The sequence below is a fragment of the Ostrea edulis genome, chromosome 4 (assembly GCF_947568905.1).
Source record: "Ostrea edulis chromosome 4, xbOstEdul1.1, whole genome shotgun sequence".
In the NCBI taxonomy this organism is placed as follows: domain Eukaryota; kingdom Metazoa; phylum Mollusca; class Bivalvia; order Ostreida; family Ostreidae; genus Ostrea; species Ostrea edulis.
This window is the reverse complement of record NC_079167.1, coordinates 78,667,779-78,689,324: the sequence shown is the minus strand read 5'-3', so window position 1 is coordinate 78,689,324 and position 21,546 is coordinate 78,667,779. Positions and strand designations below refer to the sequence as shown.

The window sequence follows — 21,546 nt, the reverse complement described above, 5'->3', positions numbered from 1 at the left end:
AAATCGAGGCAAGCTACTAACAAACAAATTGATGGTGCAGGGGTTTCAACAGTCTCGATTAAAGTAAGCATTTCGCAAATTCTATGGTCGTTATAACGATCTAGTTCATCAATGGAACCTGTCATTGCGTCAGGTGCTTTCTGACGCGTTTCATACAGATAGTTACATCGTTCTTGACACACTGATTTTGACTACGGATGTCTCCGTTTGCCTGATCGGGATATGGGGCTCACGGCGGGTGTGATCGTTCAACAGGGGATGCCTGCTCCTCCTGGGCGCCTGGTCCCAATTCTGGTGTGTCCGGGGGTCCGTGTTTGCCTAATTATCTATTTTGTATTGCTTGTGGGAGTTATGAGATTGATCGCTATTCGTTGTCTTCACCTTTCATATAGATATGTGTATTGGGTTAGTTTAGAATGTTAGATCATTACAAATAATATAAAGAGAGAAAATTAGCTTTTTTTTAATACCCGTTTATAATACAATCCATATTTAAGGATCAATACAGAGTTGTCTACTTGGCATTACTTGAATCATTCCGAGGAAAAGGAAGGTCTGTATCATCCAGGACATTTCTACGAGAATTCCAGGATCATTCCTGTTATATCAATCTCGGAGAAGTAGCCAATAAATCACCACTTTCTGCTGAATTTCAGGTGATTCTATATATGAATCTCTAATAAACATTGGCCTATCTTAGCCTGAATGATTTGAACAGTTTGTTGGATATTCTAGAACGATATTTCTGATTTTGTACAGTAACATGTGACATGAGAATGATCTTCAGTTCTTGTTTCTAGGACCTGTTGTCCGGAAGACGAGAAAACACACAAGAAGACTACAAAACAGCGCGGCAAAACGTCTCGGCCAATTACATACCCAGTGTTCTGCCTGGTAAACCAGTTTGTATAGTACATGAATACCTTGGTGCCACAAAACGCAGTTCAACCATCTTGCAATAGTGATAGAATATTACCGATTAATTATCAATCCCCATCACAGTTGAATACTTACATTTCACTAATGGTACCACACTTTTAATATAGAGAGTTTACAATGCATTTTCACTTTAACACTTAACATATACATGTAGATTCATTCTTACTGATATCTGCCGACAAGAGATTTCCAGGTGGCTCGATCCTAGGCCTCCTGCAATCCATTTTGATATAATTACACTTTAGCTCATCACCCTTTAAATTTGACTGAATCAACTGCTATTATATATATATAGGGTACCCAGAGAAATAAAAACCTTCTGACTGATGAATTGTATATTTTTTCTTGAAACCATTTCAGTTGAAAGTTACATGTGTCCATTGTCAAACACTAAAGGGAAGAACACCTACTACAACGCAGTTTGTTTACAGGTTTGTCTGCTGTGTAATATATACAATTGTCAATAGAACATGAGGGCGATATGTTTATCAGACCGCCATTATTTCTAGCAAGGGTTTTCTGATATACATCTGTCCTCACAAAGTAGAGTAAACCCATTCGCTGGTGAAAATGGTCAGACCTAAGAACAATCAAAAGTACAAAATGTACACCTAGGAGCTGAACTTTTTCAAAGATTCCATGATAAATGTTAATTTCTGTATAGATCAAAACAATTCTGTCATTGTTTGTCTTTATTTTACAGACCTTATCAATTGATAACGTTCATATGCTTAAATTATTTATGGATCTCCTTACGGGAACAGTTTATGATTTTTATGTATGATTAATTAATTTTATTCTTAATTATAATTTACTACTACAAATGTATAAATCATTTACATTGAATGCAACTATTAGATACAACAATACGTACAGTGTACGTGATGGATACGTTCTGCATGCTGTCTTTCATTTCTTTTTCATTTTCAGTCTTTCACAAGAAATGACCATTTCATCAGTGCTCAATATCCTCTACCAGATTACACAGAGGACTTCCTGAGACTTGTAAAGGCTTATTATGCACCTACAATTGTATCCCTGAGCCCGTTGGTGGAAATCGAATCGGTATGGTCGAGAAAAAATCCTGTAATTTGTATAATGAGCAGTCTTGTATCTTTTCATTTACCAATCATTTGTCAGGTTACTGCGCATGATTCTGATGTCACAATGACGTCATGTGTAATATTTGTAGTTATACGATGTTGGACATAAGCATCAAAATTTAATATTGAGAGATTAAAATTAATGTGCACTTTTAAATCATGGAACATTTATATAATTATTTGATTTTAATCTTCATGACAAATGGGATGACTTCAGCTTCTTCATCGTGAACTTCCCATATTTATGTATTAATAGTCCTTTACCACCTGCATATGATGTTTGTCTCGCAACTGATTCAAGATACGAGAACGTATTCTGCCTATGAACAATTTTTAAATCGAGACAATCTACTGACAGATATGTTGCTGTTAGTGAGTTTCAACAGTCTCGTTTAAAGGCAGCATTTTGTAAATTCTATTGTTATGATAATGATCTAATTTGCAAATATTGCACAACTCGTCATTAGGTGGAAAGTTGTCTAGAGTCGTTCTTTACATACTGATTTTGACTACGGATTACTCCGTTTGTAAACCTGATCAAAATGGCGGATGTGACCGGTCAAAAGGAAATGCTTCCTTGGCATCCGATATCACCTCTGACCAGTGTGTCCAGGTGAACGTGTTTGTCCTCTTCTTAAATGTTGTATTCTTTATAGGATTTATTACAGTGGTCATTCTTCGTTATTTTCACTTTTTCATTAGTCTATTTACTGAATTCAAACAAGAAAGAAATTGGCCTTGTAAATTGTACCAAAAATGTTTCAATAGCAACTTCATTGAACATAAATATTGATTATGTAGAAAAAATTAATGTCTATCACAAAGTTGTACAGCGGTGTCGTAGGTGAGGGCATTTTGGGTAGAGTGACCTCAATCGCTAAATTGGAGCAAAAAAAGGAAAGTGGTATCATTGTATGCATACCAATTTAACGAATCTCGATATTTAAACTGTTGAAACTTCTACGATATATGATTTATTAAACTTTTATTGATATGATGACAATGCTCATATAACAGTCTACTGATAGGTATGAAATAGAAAGGTTTGGTGGAGTTCGTAGTATCGAGTGAATACATTTTCTAGGTCTACAAACTATTCTTTCTATATAGTTTGAATGAGTGAATACATTTTCTAGGTCTACAAATTATCCTTTATATGTAGTGTGAATGAGTGAATACATTTTCTAGGTCTACAAAACATCCTTTCTATATAGTGTGAATGAGCGAGTACATTTTTAGGTTTACAAAATGTCCTTTCTATATAGTTTGGATGAGTTTCTCAGAATTACAACAGAGATAATCATCATAGTTTTTAAAGAAAATTTTGAAATTGTACTTTGTGTTTTATACATTTGTATTGATTTCGGTTGTAAACCTCACAGTAAACTTTCAAAACTGTCCCTGATGTCCTTTTAGCGTAATTGTTTTATAAATAACGGTTTAAATATCACACTCAGAGGTTACGTTCGGTAACATAAGTATTGTGTGTAACTTTGTAAATTTACATGCAAGGTGAAGATAACGAACAGTGATCAATCTCATAACTCCTACAAGCAATACAAAATAGATAGTTGGGCAAACACGGACCCCTGGACACACCATAAATTTATGCTGTTTCATTGTACTCTATTTCTGGATTAAAATTCCGATCTTTCAACTCGACATAAACACATTTAATTACAAAATGCAAGCAGTCTAGACGAAAATACCATACACTTCTTGTGCAACCTCAGAAACCAACCAGTCATTGCAGTTACGTACATGCTTCAAGACGGTTTACGATTGGCATGAGCTTTACATTTTGTATAGTAGAATCCTTTCGTTATTGTAGCCATGCCCAAAGTTTGTGTTTTCTTTTTCAGTCTTCACTTTGGCTTCCTGCTAAAAATGAAAGCAAAACGGTTGGAGCATTCACGACTAAAATGACAGATTGTACACAAACAACCACAGTCACCAAGACTAGCATTACTCTACACCAACAGGTGTCCATTTACAAAGTTTTCTGATGAAATTTGTTTTTACATTTCATGAAGTACTGTTTGGTATTTATAATCCAAGATTCGTTTCGTCTCAAACACATTATTTCAGGGAGCTAGCGGTATGAGCGTTTGCGTACTGGAATGTAGAAGATGGAAAGCAGAAAGCGGCTCCTCAAACCGGAGAGTTTTACTTGATCTCGTCAATGAAGCGAGGGTGGAGGAAAGGACCCATCCCGAGGGAAGGATTCTGGTTCTGTCGAGGTTTGATTTTGATTTTTTTTGGCAAACATATGTAATATCTTAAGAATTATTTGAAGATCCAGACCTGGGGATTAAAAAAGGCTAATTTGGTCAAGGGTTAAGCCAATTACTCTCTTAATCTAGAAATAACACAAATATACCCGGTATAACACTTGTGGAAATTATATATCGCTTCTAATAAAAAAAAATCTTCCAGAAAATAGTCATTTTGTCGCATAGCAAATTAATTCAATTCATAAATTCTATTATCATCAGAGTAATGAGATAAATTTGCATATTACTTAGTGATGGGACCAAGCGATGTGGACAATTCTTGGTTGTATTCAATGCTCTGGAACAACTTACCATGGATACAGAGGTGGACATATTTACAATCACAAGACAACTCCAAATCCGACGGCCAGAGTTTATATCTTCTTTGGTATGATTGAAATACTTTCATTTTCCACTCAATTTTTAAATACGATTTCTTTTCCTTTGCACATCAAATGTACAGAGAACTCCTTGTTTTTCTAATTTCAGGAAGAATATCAGTTTTGTTACGAGGCCATTGCTGATCATCTCCAAAATAACACAGTGTACGCGAATTGCTGAGGACCAGTCAAAGAGATTATGACATCAACCAGCCTTCCTCCAAATAACAATGGAAACACATTGAAGAATTGTTTCATTCACTGGAGACCAGTACTATATATGTACTGGTATTATTGACTCACCCACACTTCACTGATTGTATTTGCTTGCTTCTTATTAACTATTCTTCCGCTTCTTGTTCTGCCTTAAAATGTCCGCAGCCGTTGTCCGTAACCAGTACATGAAAGTATTAGAAACTCAAGGATGTGATAAGGCAATATATTTAGTTGTGTAGAAATGTTTTTGTTTTCAGATTAAATGGGGTTAAGTTATATTTTGGGGGTAGGTCCAACATATTGTTTGATTGATTGATTGTATCTTGCTTAACGTCTCGCTCGAGAATTTTTCACTCATATGGAGACGTCATCAAGACCGGTGAAGGGCTTCAAATTTAGGCCTATACTCGACGCTTACGGCCATTGAGCAGTGAGTGTTCTTTAGCGTACCACACCTACTGTGACACGGAACATCCGTTTTTAAGGTCATCTCCGAGGACCCATGACATTCACACCTGATGCCGAGCGTTTATATGTACTGGTATCATTAACTCACCCACACTTCACTTATTGTATTTGCTTGCTTTTTATTAACTATTCTTCCGCTTCTTCTGCTTCTGCCTTAAACTGTCCGCAGCCGTTATCCGTAACCAGGAGATGAAAGTATTAGAAATTCAAGGATGTGATAAGCAATATATCTAGTTGTGTAGAAATGTTTTTGTTTTCAGATTAAATGGGGTTAAATTATATTTTGGAGGTGGGTCCAACATAGAACTATGTTTGGAAAAATTAGTTCCAAAATTCAAGAGATATAACGTCTTTTTTTAGTTTTAACAACATTTATTCAGGTATATAGTCAGGCTTTTACACAACCCTTACAACTCAACCTGACCAGAAGGTACAGGGTTTAAAGAATTCCAACTCTTTCGCTCACACATTCACACGGACAGACAAGCATACTAAACAATGGCTAGAAGTAAAGAAAGTAGAAAAAATGACAATGTACTCTGGCTGAGTTTATAAATATCATACTATAATAATTATCAATCAGATATATGATGTAATATCAAGGTTGTTATTTAATGAAATACTACTTTAAACACACTATTGATTGAACATACATTCACCTCATCTCTTACGAAGAAAAAGAAAAAATTATAACAAATGTATATAATCCTAAAAAAGAAGCATTTTAGGATATTTTTGTTTTAACATAGTTTACGTTATGCTTGAGCTAATGTTTCACATAATTTCCATTTCTTTTCAAATTGATCTCTACAATTATATTTACTTGCAATTTGTTTTTCCACTCTGTATACATTAGTCCAAGTGGTTTAAATGTACTCAATGACAAACAATATCCTGTACATTTGGTTAAGTATATATAATGTTTCAGATGGTTATTTTCAAAGTTTACCATTTTAATTTTCGAACATCCAAGGATAAAAGTAATCTTATCAGTTATAATATTGAATGAAAATGTTTCAATAAACCAACATTGCACACTTCTTTAAAAAAAATACTGACTTTTTTCACAATCATACACAATGTATTTCAATGATTCTCTCTCCTCTAAACAAAAAGTGCATAAATCGTTTCCAATCATTTTCAAAAAAGTGTTTGTAGTTAAAATTATATGATTTACTCGATATTGTAGCCATTGTAATTTATTATATTTTGTGTTCATAAAAACATCCTTATAAATTCCTCTCCATTCTTCACTAGATATTTCAAATTGTTTATCCCATTTTCTTTGTCCATTTGGTTTTTCTTTGCTACAATTCAATATTTTGTAAATTGTTCTAGTGTTGGCTTTATCATCTAGTAAAGATAAAATGTGTAAGGGAATAGTTGGTTCTTGTTCTTTAATCAGATGATCAATATTAAAATCTTTCATCATTTTCTTTACTACTTGTGTTACTCCCAAAAAAAATAGTTTTAACATCAAATATTGTTTTGAATTGAGCATAAGTCATTATATTTCCTTCCTCATCCAGTAACGAATTTATTAAGTAAATATTGTTTTTACTCCATTTCTTCAAAGACATTAATTTATAAGTTTTTCGTTGTACCAGACAACAGTTTTACCCATTTTTTTCTGGTGTCAATGCATTTTCAAAACAATTCTCTAGTTTTTTCCAAGAATTAAAAACATCTTGCCAAAATTTGTTTTTCGATTTTTCAATATTCTTTAATGCATATGTTAGGCTATATCTAATGACCTGACTAATATTGATATCTTCGTCTATGACAAATTGCAATTTTGCTGAACTCTCCACAATTTTTTAACCCAACATATTTTTTAATACTTGCAATAAATTTTTATATATTTATCATGTTTAAACCACCCTTTTCATATTCCTGGGTAACTATAGACTTTTTTACTTAGTATCTGTTGATGGATTCGGTAAGGAAATAAACAAATGTACAATTTTTGAGATTGCTAGAGATTTTATAACAGTTATTTGGCCAATTGGAGTCAGATTTCTTCTTTTCCATTGTTTTAATGAATTCTTAATAGAAGAAGAGATATAACTAGAAAAATATGATAGCGTCCTGGGGTCTTCGGAAATGAGAAGATGCCAATGTATACAAACTAGTATCAAGGTCAAAGGACCCCAGTGACCTTGACCTCTGACCATGAATACCAAACCTGATATAACTTTGGAACCGATATTGATAGAAAGATGGGAATTTCTCAGATATGATAAGACTGATTAGCAACAAACTAGCATCAAAGTCAAACTACTCCTATGACCTTCACCTTGTTCATAAAACACATTACATTATGGGACCAACAGAGACATGGAATCGATAAAGATTTGATACTGGAGCTGAGTCGAATCACACCGTTCCCACGATACAACCAGTATTCAACGTCTCCTCCAATACGATGCAACATACATCCAGTCACCGCTTCCTCTCTTCCATTATATCTACTTCAGCTTTTTAAAACAATTGCACCTGTAATTCGGCGTCTAATCCATTTGATTCCGCGCTGTAACTCTACCTGACCTTAACGCACTCCATCAGCCATTTTTGTTGCTGTTTTCATTCCTACTTTCATGTATTTCTACGCGCCATTTCATAAAAGTTAATTAAAGCTTGTTGATGAAAGAAATTCTTTTTTTACTATTTATAAAAACACATATTTAGATGATAAGAAATTGAAACTTATAGCGCATTGATGAAAAAATTGTCCGTCCAGTTTTTCCTTTGATACCTGCATCAAGAAAAGAAGCATAAGTTTCATTTCCTAAATTGATTATATGTTTCATTTCTTAAAATCAATGTCTTTTTGGAAAAATAGTAGTACTTGGAGAAAGACCACTTTTATACAACCAATACTTCCTTTAGGATAATGTTTAATCGGCAGGTTATAAAAAACCTATTTTGTCATGTCTTGATTTTAAAATACATTGTTGCAACCCTTAGTACTGTTTAGAATTGGTCTTGTTTAGTTCCATACGGAAGACAATCTCTTTTGTATCGGATCAGTTGAGATATATACACACACCATATGCAGGTGGTAATGGAATATTGCTACATAAATATGGGAAGTTGACGATGGAGAAGCTAAAATCATCCCATTTGTCATAAAGTTGAGGTTTTATTTTGCTGTTGTTATCTATTTTCAATTAAAAAAAGCTAAGTATGAAGCAGAAGTGGGCGGTAGCTCCCATAATCACCGATACCAGTTGCTCCATATGAAGTCGAATGCGGATATCTTGTTTGTACATGAATATAAAGTGAAACAAATATATGTTAAAAAGTGTGCAATGCACCCTGAGTTTGAGATCAAACGTACATATACATTGATATGTGGTGAAATATGAAACGCTTAATGAAGACTTTCGTACCAATGGTATTTGAGTATTGAGACGCCTTAATTAAGGAGACCTGGTACTATCACCGAATTTTCGGCAAAAAACTAATGTCTGGTAAATGTACATTCACTGTCTGTTTTCTCCTTAATTTCTATTGATGTCCATCGCGTTTTATATACAACGATGAAGACACAGTTTGTTTCAATTCAGTTAGATCCAGCTTTTTATTGTTGTATGTCCGCGTATGAATACATGCATATTAATTCAACGAGCTAATTTTTCAACTACTGAAAAATAAACCAAGGTGGTAAAGCGGTGTACATTAATATGTAGACCAACTTGCAAATAAATAAAGAAAAATAGATAACATTCTTGTTACAGGCTATTTTTATTTACCATCGCTTGAATATGGATATCATTACCAAATATGGAAACAAGTCAAAGTCAGGTGATTTTAATTGCTGTTTTTAAATGCAAGGTGAAGATAACGAACAGTGATCAATCTCATAACTCCTATAAGCAATACAAAATAGATAGTTAGGCAAACACGGACCCCTGGACACACGAGTGGTGGGATCAGGTGCCTAGGAGGAGGAAGCATCTCCTGTTGACCGGTCACACCCACCGTGAGCCCTATATCCTGATCAGGTAAACGTAGTATAATATTTATACTTAACTAACTTGAAAGTGTGTCTATATTTAAAAATAAAAGATACAGAAAAAATGTAAATACAAAAATTAGAATGCATTTGGTTTGTTAAAATGTAGACGGAGATCACAAACATTACCGAAATAATTTGCATAAACTGTTAATAAATCACAGAAATATCATTCAAATGTTACTCAAATATGATAATGAAATAAAACACCAAACTAAAGAGAGGATATCTATGTTGGTGTTCGAGAGACACAAAACCTGTAAAATTTAGAATTTGCAGAGTAGAAGATAAAAGAAATGTAAAAGTATCCGGCAGATTTCGAATCTACTCGAACAAGAGTCGCTGTCGTTATGAAACTCTGGTTGGTAACACCTCTTGACTACCAATACATTAACCCATTTAAAAATAAACGTGAATCAAGGACAAATCACTCAAAATGCTAAACACTCGTCTGAATTTCCGGTGAACAGTTTATCATGCCGCCTTGAGGTAGCTCACTACACTTATACTTTTTATAACACTACGTCACAAGATTGCGATTTAAATGTTTTGTGAATGTATTTATATAGATCGATTTGTTTGTCTATCATCGTAGCTCAGTGGTACAAGCATTGGGCTGGTGAACCGCAGATCTGGAGTTCAAATCCGCCAGAGTCTTTTGTTTATGTGTTGAAATAATATTTTTGAAAATCATGTTTTTATCCAATTTTGTATATTTTCTGCCTTTTTGGCATATATACTTATTCTATATCATCATATCTTTTATGATTAAACCAATTCGTACTGATTTGGGAAACTCTTTCTGGGTCTAGTGAGCCACCTTAAGGATTTTGATGTGAAGCTTTGCCCAAGATCCACGCTCTAACTTCAAAACAAAAGAGGATTGTACACCAAAGGAGAATGCTTGTAGATTATTTTGAAAAGCATGCAAATAATTTTTCTTGAGAGGAGTTATCACTACATGTGCCATTCTTAAAATTTTGAACCCGAATATGACACATCCTGCCAAAGATGGTATAGATTGAATATGTATGATAATACACACCATAATGATGGGGGAGCTATGATTTGAACACAACTGAACTTCACTACATGGGAAATCATAGATATTGATTTTACAAACTGCTATCGTGCTATTGTGAAAGAATTTTTTTCAAAATCCAGTACATGTTGCAGAGCCCTTGGTAATTATGTACTCTACTGAAAACCCACAACTTGTGCCCACATCACTACAGTGGTACTAATTCATATCTTTATAAAGATACAAATGATATCTCATTACTTTTAAAAACAGCACTTATAACTGTATATGAACTCTAAATTTTTCACATACGAAATAAATTCCCTATTTGTGTTTTGAGGTCAATTCAAACATTCCGTCCGCCAGTAAGATCTACAAATAACAGACTGAGTTGGTGTATTGAATTGAACATTTTGTTATATTATCACTAGGCCATCTGAAATTAATTCTAGTTTAGCGACAGGTCTAAAATTAAAAACCTACTAGGGAAGAAAAATATTAACAAACAAGTTTCAAACCAATCATTTATGAATTAAGATTCATCTACATGTATTTTGAGAAATTTGGAACAATGGATACATATCATTAAATTTTAGATGTTTAGATCATTAAAAACAAAACTGTTCTGTTTCAACAGATACATTGAAGTTCTAGTCAAATGCTGTATAAATAGCTTAAGCTTTGTTGCTATAAGTAAAAACGTAATTGTAAATAAGATATATTTTTTCTGCGTTTGACAAACTGTGATTGTACGTGAACCTACACAGGCGTGTAACGTTAATTTTCACCTTACGTTAAACATATAATTAATTTAGGAAACCCCAATTTGACACTAAAAATCTAAGCTACACATTTTAGAAATGTCTATTACTATATTTAAGAGTTTATGATCATTCCCATTATAATATTTTGTCAAAAGAATGTAGGTAGTACTCAACCAAATCCGATTTTTATTAAACCATATTTTTCTATACCAGTCATATTCCTTACAATTTGCTTTAAATAGCAGTAAAGAAGATGTTTCTTTGTTGCATTTTTACTCGATATTTTTCATGTAACTTTTTCAGGCCCCAATAAATGCTACATTGTCAGATTTCAGCATTTCGCAAATTCTATGGTCATTATAACGATCTGGTTTGCCAATACAACCTGTCATTGGGTCAAATGCTGTATGACTTGTTACCCAACTATCTATTTTGTATTGCTTACAGGAGTTATGAGATTGATCACTGTTCGTTATCTTCATCTTTCATGTTCCATATCAATGGTTAGGCCATTATTTGTACTCTGAATTTTATTACGGATTACTGTGTTTACCTGATCAAGATATAGGGCTCACGGCGGGTGTGACCGGTCGACAGCGGATGCTTACTTCTCCTATACCGTTGATCTCACCTCTTGTATATCCAAGGGTCTGTATTTGCCCAACTCTTTTTTTTATTCCTTATAGGAATTATGAGATTCATTACTGTTCGTTATCTTCCCCTTTTATTTTCACGTTAGATGTTTTAACACTGCTTTCTGTATTCTAGACACTTCAGGATACATAGATTGTTATTTTCCTGGTTGTTTGGTTATTGACTTTTCGAAAGAATTGCCTCGTTCAATTAGTATTACCAGCAGTAATATCTTATTTTGATAAACAATTCATATGTGATTTCAGAAAGTTGTTTTGTTGTTGACTCAGTTCCTTGATGTATTTAGTGCAAAAGGAATAACTTCAAGAAGCCACGATAAATAAATGAATGAAGTGGGGTGTTGACTTAATTAAATCCTTTGAAGGCAGAAAGGCAAAAGATTTGATCAAGGATTGTGTACTGTCCCATTCCATAGTCAAGTGAAGATTTTAAAAAGGCTATTTATTACTTACGTAAGCCTTTGAGACGGACAAGCAATTTTTAAATACGACACGAACCACCCACCGTACGTTGACAAACAACACATTGACCCGAAGGAATAACACAAATGCATACATTGATCTTTGGCACCCTACAGAATACCACATTTGATATTCAAACTTCCTGGTTGTCTACAACGATAAACACGACATGCATACACCTGTCTTTCTCATACATGTAGCAGTGGGATTGATTTCGTCATCTGGATACCGTGAGTAAACAGTAAACTTTACATTCATCACATCATTAGTTTCATGACTTGGTATCACTTATTCTTAAAGTGATGGAAAGATTAAACTATGTTTGAGAACACATTCGCTTGCTAGTAGGATCAATTCTGTGAAACTTATAACATATTTCGATATTTTGCAGGTTTTAGCTAATCTTTGTTTACATTGCTTAACTCGTGCGATATCCATTGAATTCCAATTGTGTTATGTAATGTTAAAGAAGGTAGATTATCCCTTGCATGTATACAGTATCAAAGAAGAAACAAATTCTCAAACTGTTGATTAGTTGAGATCGATGATTTCGTTTGCTTTACAGAAACCATATCTCAGAATAAAGAGACCGATCAGGCTAAGGGATTACCCAACTGCCAACAAACTGGAACATGCCAGCCGTATCATTCCAGTCGTGCAGTGGATGGAGACATTAACACGTGTACAAGGACATCACCTATTGGAACTAATTCCCAAGATAAATGGACACGTTGGCATGTTGACCTTGAGAAAGTACTCAGCATCTACAGCATCAGTATACAGTTCAAAGACTATGGAGAACAATATGGTATTGATTATCAATAAAATTAAGTTTAAGGATTATGAAGGACATGGTTACAAAGAGATTTATCAGTACCTTTTCCGATTCCCACTGAAAGAAGCTTTAATTTTTTTTTATAGTGAACGATATTTCCCAGTACCTTTGTATGATTTCTCTCCTGGATAATATGAGGAGCATGGTCCTATTGTCCATACCCCCCTCTGCATAAATGATGTAGCGCTCTCAAAACATTGATAACTTTTCCGTAAATCCGAGTTTCCTTCATTATTATTTCTTGGTAATATGTGTTATAATGAAGATTCATCCATGATTTTCACTTACTACACGACTTCAGAATTATTAGGTAATAATTATACGTTATTCCATACAGACAAAATATATTTTTAGTGCATTTTGAGTGGAAATAATTCTTTCAAACTGTGCACTTCATTTGTAGAGTCTAACCACCAGAAATAGATCGATTGATTGATTGATTGGTCGAATATTTTTTAACGTCCCTCTCGAGAATATTTCACTCATATGGAGACGTCACCACTACCGGTGAGGGATGCAAAACGTAGGACTATGCTCGGTGCTTATGGCCATTGAGCAGGGAGGGATCTTTATCGTGCCACATCTGCTGTGACACGGACCTCGGTTTTTGCGGTCTTATCCGAAGGACCGCCCCATTTAGTCGCCTCTTACGACAAGCAAGAGGATACTGAGGACCTATTCTAACACGGGACCAGAAATAGAACTGTTGTATACTACATTGTACATGTAAAATGGAATAGTAAGATACTTTATGAAACTAAAATTTACTTTCCTATCATCAACATGTTTCAGTTTTTAGGTTTTGGTAAAATAATTCATTTTTTATTTCTTGTTTTTGTCATGCCTTACACTATCTAGTTTGAACACATTTACTGATACAATATGATGTAGAGTTGCTGTCTCAATTGCTGTTAAAGTTAGTTCATGGTGTCACAGTTGTTCAACCTGAAATATATGACTGTCGTCATGGGAAAAGTGAAAATGTGAAATTTTGACCGTAAGGGCCTTACGGTCAAAATTTCACATTGCAGTTTTTCCTAAAATTTTATCATGTATCATGTATGCTGATATCACGTTATTTAACGTTTTAATGACAATTTTTGGGACACATCTGTAAAAATATTAGAAACGTCGAAGCAAAGAAATTGTAACGTCATACGTCAAATATTATGCTGATTATATTGCGTGTCCATGAAATCAATTCCAATTACTGTCATATATTCATTTCAAACACAAATATTTGATCTTATATTGTGGGGGGGGAAAAACCATTATATAGAAATGGTAATATTTGAATTTCCAACGACCTGAACACCGGTGAATTCACATGGAAAGACACAGCATCAATTTTACTATTCCAGATTAAGGTCACATTTACGCAATCATTTTACTTATGTTTAGAACTCACTTTAGACACAAATATGCATGAATAAATGAATTTAATTTAAATAGTAAATGAATAAATATAGTTCAATGTCATTACTTGTCAGCGAGAATTCATTTCTCAGTCAGAGCGAGACACCCAGAGCGAGACACGGTCCGTCTTTGACTGGGTCTTTTACAAACGATCTTGCCTGACGGTACATGTATTTTTGTCTTATGAATTTGATTCATCATGATATAATATAAGTACATTTTGCATTTAATCAGATATATAGTTATCTGACCTTTAGCTAAAACCCGCGGTAGTCTCCTGTAAAATATATCAACAGCTCTGTTTCGACACAATGTAATTATCTTTTCGTCACACACTTTTACATGTATTACTTAATCTGCACAACTATCGCGAATGGATATGACATCTGTATGATGTAATGATAATAATAATAATAATAATAATAATTGGTTTTATATAGCGCCTTTTCCAGCGTATGCTGCTCAAAGCGCTTTACAATAATCAATGTACATTATTACCCCGACAGACATAAGCTTATATAAATCTAGATATATTTCTCAGCCTCATAGGAAGCATACAGTGCAAGCTGCCATTACAAGCGCTAGAGCACTAACATTATAACAATATCTTTCACTGTTTATAGCCAGGTACCCCTTTTTACACTTGGGTGGAGTGAGGGAATTCATGTAAAGTGCCTTTCCCAAGGACACAACGTCAGCCCTGTCGCGACCAGGACTCGAACCCACGAGAGTCTGACGGCCTAACCACTAGGCCACCGACGCCTTCATGTACGATCAATAAAACAGTGTTAGGATGATGGGACAGCATTTGAACCATCAACGCCGATCTTATAGTCTTCGTGAATAAGGTAGTGATTGTACTAATTTTACCACCCCTTCCAGACATGCCCCGAAAAGGTGAATTTTTCTTGGTGTTGTGAACTAGAGGGTCCCTCTTGTCTAGAATTTTGGGGAGAAATTCAAGGTTTAATGAACCTGAGACAGTTGTTTTGAGCAAGAGGCATCGGACGGCGCGCACGTATACGTGCTATTCTCTCTAGTGAGGTTTACACATTCATAGTAAACTGCGTGCCGAGATGCAGAAATATTTCTATATCTAGAACTGCATACCCATGGAATTATATCTTAAATTGAAAACAAAAATACATTCCGTTATTTTGCAATATATCGTTTGTAATACTTAAAAACCGTTTTCCCAAGTTAAAAAAAGTCATATGAATAAAAAAAAAATCAAACTGAAATAGGGGGCCTCCGTGGCCGTGTGGTTAGAGCATCGCGCCGGTAAGTGAGAAAGTTTCCCAGTTTACTTTCGGTAGGTCGGTGGTCTCTTCCCAGGTACATTGTATCTGGGTTCTCTTTTCCACCAATAAAAACTGGGCGTCAGCAGATAACTGAAGAATTGTTGAATGTGGCGGAAAACATCAACCAATCAATCAATCAAAGTGAAATACAGCAGTCATATATGATGCGGTAATTTGAATGTGTTTTAAAGCGCGTGGTGAAATTTTTACTTTTGTATATGACTGTACCTTGAGAAATTTCGTTTCTCCTCCTTGGAGACAGTGACCAACGCGCGGCCTCGAGTAGATTTACATTTTAGACAAACAGTAGATCTGAGACGGGTGATTTTAATGTAAGGAAAACATAAATTGTTGACAGCCCCACCTTTCTACATTTTTGTTGTTGTTTTGTTGGCATCATAATTTGCACTAAGGATATAGTTACACTGTTTTACAACATGGCAGCGAAACTACCGGACATGTGGTAGTAAAACGAAATACATGTAGCGTTGTGTATGAATATTCGCTGTTCACACGTCGCATTTATTCAGTTTGTGTGAGTGAAATAGTAATAGTTTACATAGACATGCCTGCACCGGGGCGTCCGCAAGTATTTGACATTGGGGAGGCGAACTGGATCGAAAACTAGCATATTTTGGCTTAAATTCAGAATCCCACCTGAATCTTGATATAATTTTTTCCTATTTTGTCAATATCTTCAGGATACCATAGCAACTGTTTAAAGAGATCATTTGAATAATTATTCTTTTTAAAATTGGTAGAACTTTACCAATAAACATGAATTTAGCTACAGTTCCCCATCTAACATGAATTATGACAGATCTACCATTGCTCCCCTCACAGACAAAATTGTATCTTGTGAAAAATTATATTTTTTTTGAGGATGCTAGCAAAAGAAGTGCATGAGGTTTGGGCTGTATATTTGACATAGGGTACTGCAGGAAGTGGCAATCCGTATTCACTGTATTGGAAAATTACGTGCGGAAACGAAAGGGCGAGTCCATTGTTGCCATGTGACTTGGAAGTTCATTCTTCACATGCTTCATACAAGTATCACACACAACGAAAAAATCTTATCACTCAAAGTCAATAAAATCGTGCAATCGATGTCCGCCGACACTTTATTAGAAAATAAGCTATATCAAATCATATATTTTGTGTGCTATACATTCATGGACCCATAGCCTCCCTAGACATGGTACACTTTTTATTTTCTCTTTGCTTATAAACTTGGTAGGAAGCGTAGATACCCTAATTTTGTAACGTACGTGATTGTCGCCGACTCAATTTTTAAAATTGAACAAGCAAATATAAAAATCTGAGAGCGTTTTTTAATTTTCTTTGCGTTTATATCGTTTGTATTTCCTAAATTTTCATTCAATAAAAGTTTAACACCTTTTGCGTATGATTTAAAGCAGTGGTGTATATATTACTCCATGTCGCCAGATTATATTATGTGATCATAGGGTCAATTAAACACCCAATGTATGAACAAAGATTTCGTATTATCTTTATGTTTTTGATCTATTTTGGCGCTAAAATATTCAAAAACTTTGGGAAAATATTCATCAAGCGATATTTGGATGTGACATTGAGAAGAAGTCATCATTATTCTCAAAATTTTGCATTTCGATTTTAGAAATGTAACATACGATACAATAATTTTTTTATGAAAACATATTTGCAGAGCAAATGTTGCCCCTTTTATGAAAATCTCGTAGTGTACAGAGAATGAAAATATAAACATTTCTTTTGCAAAAGTCATTGGTTGGTCTCAAATTTGACAAACGTGTCAAGATGTAACATTCGTGATGTAACATTCGTTACCGCGAAAATTAATTAAAGGGAATGATAGAACAATTTCCCGCGTGTTTTTGCTCTCTGTCTGCATGATGTGGTATACGACATGAACGTCTATTATGAACATTTGAGTTTGAAAGTCAATACGTGTTAAATTTTGGGAATTAGGATTAATTTTCTCTTTCGGTAAGTACTGTTACAACAACTGCAATGTTTGGTATACAATATTGATTAAGCAGATGGAATGTTTTGGTCTGAATTTGTTCTTCTGATATCAAAGAATGTATATCGCATTCCAAATATCTCGAAATTCCTCTGGTATAAGAATTGCATTGAGTAGAACGCTGGTAACATACGTTACTCAAAGTAACGTATGTTGCTTAATGAAATGCTTGATTAGACATCAAATATTGAACTACATATTGACAAAATATCATCTTTAATGATATGTTTGTTGAATATCAACTATGTTATGAAGAAACAAATGTGTTATTGTTCCCGTATTCACCAGCATATACAGATATTCTCTGCAAGAAATACAGGCCATGTTTTTCTCTGCTACTGTCCTATTTATGATACATGTAACTATGCAACTCTACATTTATCAATTTGCTAGAATTCAGCATCTTTTCATAATATATCTTAGAAATGAAGGGGTTAATATCTGATGATAGTTATATGCAATCTTATAGAGACATCATTAAAAAATATTTTATCCGAGTGTAACGTATGTTACCAGGAATTCCGTTACGTAATATTATTCTACTTGTTTTTAAATTATTTTTTTTCAGAAATGGCGCTTGTGAGAGCAGAAGTACAGAATAACTACCATGAAAAAAATGCATTAAAACATAAGAACAACCATGAAAAAATGTTTTAGAAATAACATTATATGCTCCCCTTGTGACAATACTGAAAAGGTAGAATGTCTGTATAGACAGTGAAAATAAAGGTTTAACTACCGGTCAAAGGCTACCATAATGATACATGTAAGTTTTGTCTCTCAAAATACTTATAAGCAACTGGTCATTTGAGTAATTTTGTATGACCTTTGACCTTGTGACTTGAAATCCAATGGGGGTCATCTATTCATAAGGGGGCACCAGTGTTTCAAGTTTGATGTCTATCAAGGAAAGACTTCTCAACGGACAATAGCGTATGTCCAGAGTAGTTTAACCGTTGTCCTTTTGACCTCAAAATCAATAGGGGACATCTATGTCTTAAGGTTCACGTTAAATATTCATTCATAACACCGCGTGGTGGATTATACTGACAGTTTCTAAGGAAAGGTATTCCAAAATAAGCAACAAAAACATAAGATTCGGTATACATTTAATCAAACTGTTGGGAAATTAAACATTTTCTTTATATTATTATTGTAAACAGATTGTTAGAAATGGTTAAATATGTTTCTTTCCATTTTTTGAATGGAAATGATGTGTTTATAGTAATGAAAGGAAAATAAGAAACATACGTTACTTTCATTGTTTATTATAACAAAGAGCAACCCAGGTTTCAAAACATGTGTCTGTTATTTCTATAAGAATCATGAGCATTTAAATAGCGAAACATCAATCTTTTACTTTTGTTTTAATCGCATATTTATTGCAAATTAACAAATTCAGAAGAAAAGACACATTTGGTAAAAAATTTTGCTTATCTACGTTATATTTCTATTAAAATTGGTATTTCCATTGAATTCAGTGATGTTGTTATGATTTTGCAACATCAATCGTAAAGAATAACTGATGATGACATCGTTTTGGCATAATATTTTCATGGATGTACTGTTGTGTAAGTGTTGAAACATACGTTACATAATTATAGCGCTACTTCATTTACATACAAAAAAGCTATCGTTCTATATCTATTGCTAGTCTTTTGTTTTCATATTTCATACATATTGAACTGTTCGAGAATATTTGTTAATCAATTTTATTTTCTGCCATTTCAAAGATATTGAAAGTGATATCTAGTCGTTTATTTTACACTCTTAAAATCTTATTGCTGACTTTTACAGCAGATACTTTCTTGTTGTGTTGATTAAATATTTTCTTTGAAAACCTGTATTTATTGTCTTTCGCAAATTAGAAAAATATATGCTCAGTCAATTCCAATACAAGTCATGGAATAATACATGGAAAATTAATGTTTATCTTACATATTATCATGTCAAGGACTCAGTAACGATGGTTACATGTGAGAAAAATCTCGAAAAATAAACCATACTTTGACCTACTGAAAAAAAAAAATATGCCATACTTAACTTGAAACAATTTGAGGTGAGTGTTTAACAGATATTTACCATTAATAAAGGCATGTTACCATATATATTTTAAATGGTCGATAAACCATGATTTTGAAACCCTCAATTGCACGCTTTTATTGACTTTGGGTGTTATACATAATGCTAGTACTCTAACAAGTACAATATGCAAGAGCCCTACGGTCCTTATGCATTGATAGGTTGTCCCCCTTGGTTTCAGAACGTTCATTTTCCGCTATTTTTACATGCATAGTTATGTCTACATTAAACAAGATATATTTAGTGACTCCCCCCCACCCCCGGATTTTGACGTTTTGACAAAATAACACATCTATCTGAGTTGTTTTTTTTTTTGGCTTGTCAATAATATTAGCCAACTTCTCTGTACCCCCCCCCCCCTTTCCCCTTTTACTTTGTACTACGTGACTTTATGGTATATCGTAAGCACTTTTTCTTATTTTTCCTTATTATGAGCTGAAATCAAATTGATATTCGTTATTTTTATATGTAATATATATTGATACTATTTACTACTTTAAATGGCGATATTAAGTTGTGTTTAATCATGAAAAGTACATACAATACTACACCTTTTGGGTTCTAGACATAAAACTTCCACTAAATAATTAGTAACTGTATTATCATTATTTGATCTGAAATGTTTGTCTGAATTTGAATTAAAATGATGGATTATCAGAAATCTAATTTTACAGCTCCATATAACATATCAGTATACTTGGAAAATAAATCGATTCTTTCGATTAGTTTTTACGTGTATGTACGGTACAAGTATACAGGACTGTGCATAAATCTATATATGTGAGATAAATCAAATACTGTATGGATAGAAATACATTTATATATTTAATCTAAAATTAAAGGTGCATCAAAACCAGAAACAATATGTAATACGATAATGAACAAATATCGGTACAACTCAGCATATAAACTTTGCGTGGTGTATAACATTTTCATTTGGAAACCTGAACGTATTTACTAGACTGTGCTACATATGTATTAACAAACACAGGTATTTGTACCCGTTCAGTGAAATTAATGACATGTAATATCTAACTAGAATTCTTTTCGGACATGTACAGATTCTATGTTGGAACTGCCATGTAATTATTTATACAAATGTATAATTAATGCATCCAAAATGTAAGCAAATACAACCAATAAACATTTTTTTTTTAATTTTACGTTGCCGCGATTTTGACGTTTCAAGTTCACCAACTTTGACGTCGTTTTCTGTGAATTGTGACGTCGAAAGATAGGGGCCCTTTTCTCATGACGCCAGTCATATATATATATATATATATATATATATATATATATATATATATATATATGTATGTATATATATATATATATATATATATATATATATATATATCACTGAAGAGACATTATTTGTCGAAATGCGCATCTGGTGCATCAAAATTGGTACAGTATAAGTTTTACATAAGCAAAGCATATTTTTCTTAATTTTCATCAAATTGTTTATTAAATGTTCCCAGCTCCCAAAATATGGCGTTTCCAAATATAGACTAATGAATCCCTGTCATAATTGAACACTTTTCCACCTATCATCAGGTTCATCATCTTCTCATAAATTGATGATTTCAGTC

At 33.7% G+C, this 21,546-nt stretch overlaps 1 protein-coding gene across 1 annotated transcript in view; it reads left to right on the top strand.

Annotated features, from left to right (window-relative positions):
- LOC125663561 (receptor-type tyrosine-protein phosphatase alpha-like) overlaps positions 1–6,832 on the top strand; it is a 90,362-nt gene extending 83,530 nt beyond the window's left edge. Inside the window, exons 21-28 of the mRNA XM_056163851.1 lie at positions 498–656; positions 801–894; positions 1,300–1,370; positions 1,870–2,004; positions 3,905–4,024; positions 4,131–4,282; positions 4,568–4,703; positions 4,805–6,832. Of these exons, the coding sequence (XP_056019826.1) occupies positions 498–656; positions 801–894; positions 1,300–1,370; positions 1,870–2,004; positions 3,905–4,024; positions 4,131–4,282; positions 4,568–4,703; positions 4,805–4,876 (939 nt within the window). The 3' untranslated portion in view covers positions 4,877–6,832. The remainder of the gene's footprint in view (positions 1–497; positions 657–800; positions 895–1,299; positions 1,371–1,869; positions 2,005–3,904; positions 4,025–4,130; positions 4,283–4,567; positions 4,704–4,804) is intronic.
- The last annotated feature ends 14,714 nt before the right edge of the window (positions 6,833–21,546 follow it).